Source organism: Tuber melanosporum (genome assembly GCF_000151645.1).
Source record: "Tuber melanosporum whole genome shotgun sequence assembly, scaffold_52, strain Mel28".
NCBI classification, from domain to species: domain Eukaryota; kingdom Fungi; phylum Ascomycota; class Pezizomycetes; order Pezizales; family Tuberaceae; genus Tuber; species Tuber melanosporum.
The window spans coordinates 220,184-231,057 of record NW_003299098.1 but is presented as its reverse complement, the minus strand read 5'-3'; the positions used below and the strand labels follow the sequence as shown (position 1 = coordinate 231,057).

General features: G+C 46.6%; 4 protein-coding genes; 3 read left to right on the top strand and 1 right to left on the bottom strand.

The window, feature by feature from the left end:
• The window catches only part of GSTUM_00009077001 (uncharacterized protein), a gene marked incomplete at both ends in the record, with an annotated part of 1,836 nt that extends 1,801 nt beyond the window's left edge, over nt 1-35 (top strand). The window contains one exon of the mRNA XM_002840482.1: nt 1-35. This exon is cut by the window's left edge and continues 750 nt beyond it. Within this exon, the coding sequence (XP_002840528.1) occupies nt 1-35 (35 nt within the window).
• A 136-nt stretch (nt 36-171) lies between these two features.
• On the top strand, nt 172-2,131 carry GSTUM_00009076001 (uncharacterized protein; the record flags this gene model as incomplete). XM_002840481.2 has 1 exon in its annotated part: nt 172-2,131. One exon carries the CDS (start codon nt 172-174, stop codon nt 1,753-1,755), a length of 1,584 nt encoding a protein of 527 aa, XP_002840527.1. The 3' UTR covers nt 1,756-2,131.
• Nucleotides 2,132-6,043: 3,912 nt separating this feature from the next.
• GSTUM_00009075001 (uncharacterized protein) lies at nt 6,044-7,804 on the bottom strand. XM_002840480.2 has 2 exons: nt 6,478-7,804; nt 6,044-6,406 (listed from the first exon to the last, which is right to left on the bottom strand). The coding sequence occupies exons 1-2, from the start codon at nt 6,582-6,584 to the stop codon at nt 6,274-6,276; spliced, it is 240 nt and encodes a 79-aa protein (XP_002840526.1). The 5' UTR covers nt 6,585-7,804; the 3' UTR covers nt 6,044-6,273.
• Nucleotides 7,805-9,174: 1,370 nt separating this feature from the next.
• On the top strand, nt 9,175-10,004 carry GSTUM_00009074001 (uncharacterized protein). XM_002840479.2 has 3 exons: nt 9,175-9,311; nt 9,356-9,801; nt 9,895-10,004. The coding sequence occupies exons 1-3, from the start codon at nt 9,303-9,305 to the stop codon at nt 9,956-9,958; spliced, it is 519 nt and encodes a 172-aa protein (XP_002840525.1). The 5' UTR covers nt 9,175-9,302; the 3' UTR covers nt 9,959-10,004.
• The last annotated feature ends 870 nt before the right edge of the window (nt 10,005-10,874 follow it).

Sequence of the window (10,874 nt, the reverse complement as noted above, 5' to 3'; positions counted from 1 at the left end):
AACGGCCAAGACGACTACATTTCGGTCACTCGTGACTCGTAACCTACAGCTGTGCCGATAGATGGCACGTCCGCACCGACAATTCCTTCGGCGCTGCCTACTGATGGTTCTCCCACATCTTTGCCTACAGCCCTGCCAACAGATGGCAAATTAGGAGCGACAATTCCCTCAATGCTGCCTACCGATACCTCACCTCCTGTGTCTTCGCCTACTACTCTACCTGTTGATGTTCCAACCTTCCCCGTGGGAACAGGTGGTACCGCCATTTTACCAACTGGTGTCACTAGTCACCCAACAGATACTTTTATCCCCGGTTTGCCAACGTCTGCCTCGCTGACTCCTTTGCCTACCGATGCGACTGCTACCTCATTTCCAATTACCACTCCCGGTCCTGTGTCATTACCAACTAATATCGGGACGACAGCCAGCGGTGTTACAACCCCAAGTGTTACTCCTGTCCCTGCTCCTTCAAACAATGACACAACTCCAAGTGTGGCTACGCCGACACCAACAGGCACTGCTAGCTTGTCAGTAAATGCTACTGAGCCGGTGCCAGTTGGTACTGGAGCTTCACCAACGTCAATTATTTCCGAGTCAAAAAAACATGGGACAACAGTACCTCTTCTCACGACGCCCACCACATTCACCGAGAAAATAGGGAGTGCCACTTCTCTTCCCGTAAAACCCCCGACCCACGTCCCTACTGGGGCTGAATCTGTAACGACCGCATCTGGTGCCACCACAGCAACCATGGCAAGCACCCAATGGTTTCCCCCGGAGTTGTCTACTGCCCCTGCTTCAACGATGATTACCCAGGTGGTCACTGCTATTCCTGGATCCACCATTCTCAGCTCAGCTACTACAACCCAATCAGTGGAGACGGGAATTCCTAGCAGCTTCCCTAAGGTTGTCACACCTGCCGGAGGGATGCCCGAGAAGCCTGGAAACTCTAGTCTTGTTCGCGTTGGCTTCAATCATCAGTTGAACTATGCATTCGTTGTCAAAAATCCCGTAGCAGTTGCTCAGATCTTTGAGTATCTTCCCAAGGGAATCGCTTTTGGACTTGGAATCAAGCTATCTGAGGTAACCATGCACCATCTTCAGCCTCTTGATACGACCAAGACAAAGGGGTATATTACGACTTTGGCATTCGCCTTCATCCCTACTGATATGATCGACAAGTTGGATATGGACCGTAGAAACCAAAACTCCAGATTCTTCCAGAGCGACGATCCTCCGGTTAGGGAGATGATTAATCTCCTTGATCCTACTATTTCCCTTCGCGCAACTGAGGCAGAATTGACGGGTGAGGGAACTGGTCTGCCCGGTGAGGGAAGTTGGCTGGGTGGATCTGGAGGAAATCAGGGTGGTGCGAGCAGCAACGATGGTGCTCCATTGGGCAGCAATGGCTCGGAGGGGCCTGTTTCCAAGAAGAGTGTTGGTGTAGGGCTCGGGATTGTGGCTGGTGCGACCGTCTATGGCGCTGCCATGTTCTTTGTTGCCCGAAGGTACAGACAGAGGCGTAACAGACATAGCAGATCGAGCTCAATTGGCCGTAGTGTCTCGCCAGGAAGCAACCCCACTAGCGGATTGATGAGTGGTGTTGGCCCTGTTATGCACGGTGCCAGAAGTCCATATGGAGCTATTGGCGTCCCGCATGACAAGAGGGGAAGCAGGGGGAGTGGAAAGGCTAGTGCTAGGACACAAAACATCTCCGGGCCTATGATGGCGGAAAATTCTTTAGGTTGGAACTAGCGGATGTACACGAGTAGTTGACATCTCCTCAGAATCGGTCGACCTTTTGGGTACTGGGCGTGTCGCCAAAAAAAAAAGAAAGCATTCTAGATGAGAAGAGCGTTCCTATTCCAGGCATTTCCGGAAATGACTGTTCCTTCCAGCCTCGCACTTAGATAATTACTTTTTTATTTTTTATTTTTTACAATCGTTCCCCCGCGCGTACCGTACCAGTGTATCTATAAATCTCTCACAATCATCATTCACCCGGTCCCTTTTTTTTTTCTGGCGGGATTCGAACTTTACTTCTTGTTTCTACCCTTTTTTCACACCTCTTTCTTCTCTTTTTACAACCTATATTCACTTCTTTAGTAACGGCGTTGGGTTGATTTTTTTATCCCTTCCCGTGTTTTCCCCTTTTTTAGCCCTTTAACTTTTATTTTTGGTTTGTTGTGTTTAGCTCGGGTTTGATATGCTACGTTATCATATCATTGCTTGTGGGCATGGGTGGAAACTTTATCTTTCGACATGTTTGTTGGTTTTAGAATCTTTGCATTTAGGTAGGGAGAGGGTAAGGGAATGAAGAAATGATTGTGAGAGATTATTTGATATGCTTTCCTTTCCTTTTTTTTTCCCTTTTTCCCTTTTTTCCTTTTTTCTTTTTCTGTGTATCTTGTATTTCCTTGGTTGATCGTGGAGAGATATCGTATCATAGGGTACATTATCTATCTATACGAGTGTATAAAAGTCCCCTTCCTCAAAGACATATTCCCCTATTGTTGCTGTTACCATTACTATTATTATACCCCTAAACTACTACTGCCGCAAGTTACTCACGCATCTATTCTTTTCCTTTGTCTATTTGTATTTTTTTTTCCTTTTCTTTTCTTCCCTCTGTATTATTTCCTGGCTGTTTGAATTGAGAGAGAGAGAGATGTGTATTCAATCAATACTCATACTATCCTAAGTGGAAGGAAAGGCATTGTTCTCCAAAAAAAAAAATCGAAATTTGTGTTCAATTCCTTTTTCCCATTTCGATTCTCGTTGTAGTTCTGGTACAGTACAGTACTCGTGATAATCATGTAATGTTTGCGGTAAAGGAGTGAGTGATGCGGCTCCAAAGTTGCGGAATCATTGGAATTGGGAATTATAATGGAATCTTTTTTTTTTTCCTCCCTCGTTCTATGCCCATCATCCGAGCGTACAGTAGATATTTAACCCGGAGCGCATCGCACGTTGAATGGTTTATCACTTCCTACGGTGCGGTACGTACTGGTATGATATGTCGGGCTGTGGTAGGAAGGAAGGAATGAGGAGAAGATGATACGATGGAATAAGGATGATATACTACGCGGAAAGAAGAAGGGGGGGAAAAAAGGGAAAAGGAAATTGGCCCTTCTCATATTTCCCCTTCTCTTCCGGAGGTTAACTACGGTGCTTACCGCCAGTAGCGCTCAAGTAAAGTGCCAGCTAAGTTACATGGGAAAAAGGAGCAAAAAAAGAATAAAACACTCCACCACCAACTAAACTAGCGCTGCGCAATTGTAAATTATCATATCATACAATTTCATAAATTACCGTAATTTACCCAAAATTATAAATGTATGGATGAAATTTTTTTTTTTAAAAGGTTCCAATACAGTACGGCATCCTTACTTGTAAGGTCTCTGTCAGCTCCAAGAACAAATTAAGGAAGAGAAAAACAAAAAAAAAAAAAAGGCAGAAAAGTAAAGCCTCATCATACCTTACCGTATTTACAGTACCAGTTATTTACCATGCATAAATTTTTGAGAAAAGAAAAGGAAAAGCATTAATAACCGGCGGGTGCAACATCCGCACTGGTATCATAAACCCTTTCAGCAAAGCCACAACACTACGAACCCCCCACACCCCCCCCAATTCTAGAACCGTCGGTAGCTTGTCGCTGCCGTGTATGATGAACTTGAGTATCGTACCACGGTAGCAAAAGGTACTTTACAGGGGGCGAGAACCCCAAATTTGGAGTTTGTCGGGATTGGACATGGCGTTGTATTACCGGTATACGCAGGTTACGTTTTGGCGTTATTCCCTTGAATCACGGTTAGCGGGCCGACGGGGTAAGCCAGGGCTGAATCCGGGATTTCCGGTACCGTGCTTGTACCAATGCAGTTCCCGATGGGGCCGAGAACCCGGACGTTCGCCGTCCGCTCCTGAGCATACGGGTGGGTGTCGCTGGCTGGCTGGCTGGAGCTGATCCGGGGGTGGGCCCGGTGGGGGGACTATTCTGGGCGGGATGAATGCTTTTTTCGAATGGTTATGCATTGCGCTGTGTACTTGTGCTCGTACCGTATTGTACTAGTACAGTACTTGTACGCTATGAGTGTGCGGGACTGAGCATCACCGTACCGCACGAGTCTTCAGGCCTTTCCTTGGCACTGTAAAGAATATTATCAAGTAAATCAAAAAATCGGTCCTGTTCAACAATACGCACGTACCCTCCACCCCCCCCCTCCCCGGGCCATCCAAGGGTCAATTGGATTGCGAATCCAACCTAGACTCCGGCCAGCTGTCATCTCCGCTCGCTAGCTCAGCATCGATACAACACAATACCTCAGCACGGCCCCATTGCCGTGATCCGAGGATTGCGCGCCAGCCGGTTCAATCTGTGCGGGGAAGGGAGGGCGGTCGCGCCGTCGTGCGCAGGCTGGGGGACGTGTGTGCGTCTTGTGGCACAAGTACTCTACTATCTACGGTGACCTGTTCCCTCCATAGTGCTCTAGAGGTACTGTACCTGTCGGGGGAGGCTTCCCGCGGCAATTTTGGATATGATGTTCTATAATTATCAATGTGGTCGTCGAGGACGGACGCCCAGATCCATATCTGATCTGCAACCGGTTGCTACCGTGGAATGGAAAGAGAATGGAAAGGGAAAGAGGTCGTGTCGATGCTTTTATCTTTTCCTGCCTTTTTTCACTTGATAGGATAGCGCAACGATGCGAGCTGAGCCTTATGCTACGGGCGAAGAGGGTGGAGAGTGGGAAGGTTGTTGTTTTTGCTCCAGTGCCTGATGGTTGCTGGCCCACGAGACAAAAAAGTCTTGGTGAAACAAGGCTTCTCTTTGCCTCTTGAACGTGCCCCGCGCGGACCACTGGTTGCGCAATACCCCTTCCCCCCTGGTACTGTACTCGAGTACAAGCAGCGCCGCAATCATTGGCGAAAGTCAAATTTCGTTTCACCAAGGATTTGGTTTGTAGTGACTCCATCATCATTGCACAATGCACCTCCCCCCGGTCTTTGTCAATTCTAGGGTAGCGGGTTTCGGGGTTGAATCGTTTATTTGTCTGTCTGAAGGAGTGTGTATAGCGCAGAAATAGAATGATCAATGATTCGAGGGACGAGAGAGGGAGTGTGTAGTTTCTTTCTCATTCCGGGACGGGGAAAGAGAGAGAAAAAAACACACTCACACACACAAGTCGATCGATTGGATATGGAAGGGGTGTGTGAGACGCCGCACTGATAACTGAAAAAGAAACTACGGTACGCCCCTAATAAATTTGAAGGAAAGGGTTAAAGGAAAAGACCAAATGACAACAAAAAGCACATGGGGGCCGGGACCGTCGTGATGCAACCACGGCCTAAAGTAAACCGAAAAATGAAAACAAACAAACACCGACTTTTCCTTGCTTCAATTGGAAATCCCTCTTCAAAATCCGATAAGGGAAGGGGATCCTTTTGGTCGTTAAATTCATTTCACCGTTAAACAATGATTCGCATAATAGAGCTTTCTGGTTTTCGATTTCATGATACGGTCGATCTCTGGTTGACGTTTGAGACCCGTTCCCGAAAGAGGCTAACCAATCGCATCAAGTCGCCGTAGTCGCCGCAGTCGGCAGCACAAGCTCATTGATCCCCAGAAGGGTCACCTCACTGGTCCGTCGAGAGATGTTAGCTGTGTTGCTTTTTCAACACCACCCCCCCCCCTTTTTTTCTCGGAGCTTTGATATACAGCATGTCATACCTGAAAGTTCTCCTCATTTTATGCGTGCAGGGAAATTAGAAAACGGAAGACTTACAATATGAGAGTCGCGTTTGCCGGTATCAATTTAGGAAATCCGCTATGACATAAGGGTATCTCTTAGTTTAAGATCGTGAAGACCCCTTTGCTGGGCATAGGGAACTTTTGGGCCAGAGTGGAGGGGAGGTTAAGGGGATAGGACGTAACATATTCATACCGTTCACCGTAGCCATAGTCACTACATATCCGTTTTGGTTAGCGGTCATATTATTCCTTCGCTATCGAGGGGAGTGGATAAAGGTGAGGTGGGGTAGTTTTTCTTTTTCTTTCTTTTCTTCTTTCAAAGTATCCGTAGGTGGGTGAGAAGAGGGCTCAAAAGCTCGGACGAAATGATAAGTGGGAGGGTAAAATCAACCAGAGGGATGACCGGGGGGTTTACCCTGTGATCGTGAGCTTGCAGCTCTCACCCAGCGACATCTGAGGCACAGCTTCATCCCAGCCTACACGAATTGAGTATGTTAGAAGCATGACCTCTAGGCCAATTATCAAAGGTGAGGTGGTTGGAGTAGCCAAAAGAGGATTGAGGTGTAGAGGGCTGCGGTAAGCTCGCCTTTGATAACGTTGCCAACACCGATTTTGGTTTTGAAGGGCATGCCACGGTCAAGTGAGGAGTCGAATCTTTCAATTCGCACCAATTAGCAACTTTGCTATATATCAAAATCGTTGGATTGAATTAAGGGGCTCAGTACCTGGTGCCATCCGCCAGTGTGCCTACGTAGTGCATTGTGACTTTGTCCCCCGTTTTGGGATAGTTCTTGCCATCACCCGCAACGATACACTCGATTTTCACCCCCATGCTGAGGCCAATTGCTTGATGATGAGACCTGGAGACGAGGGGGGTTTGGGAATTTGGTGCTGAGTTGAAGTTTGGAACGGAGAAGGGTGAGAAGGGTGATATAATTGAGCCGAGCACACAGAGATGATATAAAGTAGAGAGATAATGACGGGCCTGCGCTTCTGATCTTATGTTTGAATGTTAAAGCTAGGGGGAAAGAAAGGGGGAGGACAGCAGCTTATATTCGATACCCGAGGATAACTAGGAAGAGGAGGGGGGGAAATTTTGGAGCGAGCGGCGAGCACAATCTGACCGGCAGGAGAAGCGGTGGAGGTGATTGATGAAGGGGATCGCACCAAGGGGAATTAGGAGGGAAAGGGAATGAAAGAAGGGGAGAGGGAGGAAGCTAGAAGGTATCCATAGAGACATCCATTGGAGAGCGGAGGTTCCGAGGGATGTAAGGAGGGCCGGAGGCGCGCCAGTCTTCCAGGAAGTGTCTCTAGCGATTGATGGTACTCTCATTGATTCCCAAGTTTCCTATAGTCATAGGCTCTCGAACGCCCCTTTGCTCCTCTGGCTTGTGTGATGGTGCAGTCGAGAAGGCGCTGTACGGTAAGCTAGGGTATGCGCGCAGGGGATCAGGAAGTACGAAGGCGCAGAGGCAGAAACAGCTTCAGTTGCAGGAGGAGGACCTATTCAGGCTCTGATGTTTTTGGGATTGATATGCTCGGTGCTAGTGGGTAGCGCTAGGAACGGGGGTGAGGTGAACTGATGGACGGCATTACGGTATGTCACAAATGGAACAAGCTCGTATGGTGCATTTCGGTAGGCCGGGCAGGTGAGTTGAGTTAAACTTTGCTGAATTCCGATTGCTTGGTTGGCTGGTTGAAGGGGTGCAAAATATGTGTGAAGTACCTAGTACAGATTCTGAGTGAACTGTGCAGGAACTGTAAGGTTGGCATTTGTGAATTTCTTCGGTTGAGCTGAGTGGAAGAGCTACCGGTAGCCGGCTAGCCAAGCCCACAAGTCTGTCCAGCCAGCTACTCGTAAAGCGAGAGCTGGTTCTCAAATCCTGCACCCTGGTGGTCGGAGCTCTCAGCGTTGGCTAGGGTGTGATCCCTCTAAGTGTAATCCAATAGCGTTATTTTCTATTACCTGAGATGTGGAAAATGTACTCGTATACTCAATACCGGTGTTTTGATCCAACCGTCGCTGCAGGGAGGAGAAAGCAAAGATGTCTGGGCTGAAAGAGGGGATTTTCGCAAAAGCACCGAGGTAATGTTAATAAATCCATGGCGGGGCTTGGCGCCCCCGGTTCATTGATCCCGCCATTTCGAGGTGTATGATGATGAGAAGGGTGAGTTATTTGGACCCGGAGTTGATGACCCTGAATGCCAACCTCAGTCATACTTTCAACGCCTTGATGAGGATATGTTTTCGCAGCTGCGCTCCCCAAGTATAATTTCGACAAGAGCGGTTTCAAGGTGTTCGAGGTTGGCCACTTGTATGACCACCCAGTTTAAGAAAGGGGGGGGGGACATTTTTCGGAAGTTTCATGGGATTTTGATGGAAGCTACAAGTACAACCTCCAGCAGCACCATTGATAGCTCCCGCCAATGCCAGAATGCGCAAACCCTCCTGATGCGGAATATGGACAGGCAAAAACTGTTATTTTCTGGGTTGCCTGGGGTAGGCATTGGACAGGCGGGGACTAGTTATTTCGTAGGAAGGGAAGGATTCTATGCATGTATCATACTCGACGTAACCGAACGACCCATTGATCAATGATTTATTAGTGAATCTATCAGTGAATCACTTATCAGCCCATCGATTAATCAGTAAGAAGCTATTCTGGGTATGATAAAGCATTGACATCAATATGTTTGCATATCCTCCCCCCCCACCCAAGAGAGAACCTTGGCGACGGTGATTCTAGCACTTCACCAATAACCCAGAACGAGTATGGAACCACACGGTAGGTAATTTCTTTTTTTTCTTTCGGGAAATCTCAAAAGAGGCAAGCATTATGCTTTTTTAAAACTTGGTTAAGCCGCCCTAGGTGCCATGGTTGATATTTTGGGGTCCATCATGATTGGCTTTAATTTGGAGGAGTATTTGCTTATTCATCATTTTAAAGGAACTTTTTCCTTGAGACATTTTGCTGTCTGAGATTCGATACGTTGGGAATTTATAGTATGATAGTTTATCTAGTTAATCTACTTTAATTGGATTTCCCGCTTCCGCCGTCACAAAAAGGCGAAATGGATGTACAATTGTAATATCTTTCAAACGTTGTGATGTGAACAATGAGCTAGATCTACAATAGACTACCTGTAGACTGAGAAGAAGAGGGGAATAGATTGATTGTCCGAAACGGACGAGCAATGAAAAGGCTCGTTTATCATATTATTATGACTAACTCTTTTTATTTTTCATTTTTCTTCTTGTATGATAATATGTATTTTTTTTTTTTATGTATCATACCACCTTATGATGATGTGTCTACCATTTGATCCCAATATACTCGTAGGGTTGTTGCACCCTTACTAATAACTTATCATTGAGCCGCCGCCCCACCTGCCACTTGCAAACATCTTTTCTCCCCGTTTTCCAAAAAGAAAGAGAAAAAACCCACATCTATATTACAGAATCGCACAACACAACTCCAACCGCACTCAATCGATCAATCAATAGCCAAATACACCACAACCGTACATACATACACATATACAATACACCATGTCGGGTGTGACAATATCCGCTCTAAACCGCATTTCCCGCGAACGTCTAAGCAGTCTGCTACTGACCCAGCAGCCCAGCGAGGAGGAGGAAGAGAAAGTGGTAGTAGTAGACGTCCGGGATTCAGGCGTGTTCCCCCCCCCTCCCTGGCTTCCCATCCTGACAAACAGGACGCAGACCACATCGGCGGCCACATAAAGTCTTCCCGCCACGTACCTTCCGAAAGCCTAGACTACACCGCGGCAGAGCTGGCCCGGCAACTGAAGGACGCGGAGAAGGTGGTTTTTCACTGCGCATTGTCCCAGCAGCGTGGGCCCAGCGCTGCGTTGAAGTATCTGAGGGAGAGGGAAAGGTTGTTTGGCCAGGGGAGCACGGTGGCGGCGGGGGGCACGAAGGGGGAGGGGGAGGGGGTTGTTGGCGGGAGGGAGGATCAGGAGGGAAAGGATAGGAAGCAGGAGGTGCTGGTTTTGGATGGGGGATTTGTGGAGTGGCAGGCCAAGTATGTTTTTATCCCTTCTCTATACGGTGATGCTTTGTTTGTGTATTTGTTTGTTTGTGGGGGTTGGGACTAATGGGATGGGGAACGCCATAGGTACGGTAACGATGAACGCTTGACCGAGAATTATAATAAAGAGCTTTGGGAGGCGGAGCATTAAATTATTATTTTTTTACTTGTAGAGGTTGAAGCATTGTACGAGCGCGGCCGATAGATATATCCGTCACATGAAGTCAGATGAGCAAAAGCAGTGCATTGCAACAAACACATTTCCTGCAGACTCTCGTAGCCAAATACACAACACAAGATACCTGTCTCCCCCGTTACAGGAAAGAGGAAGAAAGAAAGAAAGAAAGAAAAAACGAAAGGAAGAAAACAGAAGATATTATGAAGCTAACCATGAAAGTTATTATTACCTTTATTTCTGATAACTGGTTCAAGCTTATTTGGAAGATCTGAGCAGTGTCGATTAATTAAATCAATAGGAACCTTTTCCCACTTATATATCAAAGACTGCTTTATCTGCTCTTTTGTATTTGACTTTGTCCTGTAAACAGGTACTCCTCGAGTGAAACTTTAAGATAATCTTACAGTGGTTCAATCTTATTAAGATCGAGAGATTGTGCAGGCTAGTCTACAGAAAGTATTATAAGTTTTACATGCTCCTCTGCTCCCAAGTCTTATACTGTGGCATGGGTAGGAGCATTATCGTCTACTGCCCATACCTCTTATCTAGTCTCTTACTCTACCTTTTGAATGAATGGATAAAATAACAGGCATAAAATATACTCCTAGTAGAGTATTCAGTCAATCCCTCCTTTACTCCTATCACCACGTTCTTTAATATTCTTCTTAAACTTCCACTTAGGACATGGCTTTTGCCATGGGTATCTGGAAGGAAGTAGGTTAGTTTTATCTAAATATTGTATATTAGTATTCAAAGCTTGTAAAATTGCAAATTCCTCTGTTCCCTCAATCTGTACCTTAGCTCTTCTGTTCTTCTGTCTTTGCCTTTTTACCTTGTTCTCACTTTCAACTACTTCATTGAAGTTATCATGTTCCTGTTTTGTCTCCTT

Coding starts and splice junctions, on each gene's coding strand:
- GSTUM_00009075001 (XM_002840480.2), bottom strand. CDS start 6,584: ATGGGGGTGAAAATCGAGTGTATCGTTGCGGGTGATGGCAAGAACTAT. Junction 6,407..6,477: donor ACACTGGCGGATGGCACCAG/GTACTGAGCCCC, acceptor GCGAATTGAAAG/ATTCGACTCCTCACTTGACC.
- GSTUM_00009074001 (XM_002840479.2), top strand. Junction 9,802..9,894: donor TTTGTGGAGTGGCAGGCCAA/GTATGTTTTTAT, acceptor GGAACGCCATAG/GTACGGTAACGATGAACGCT.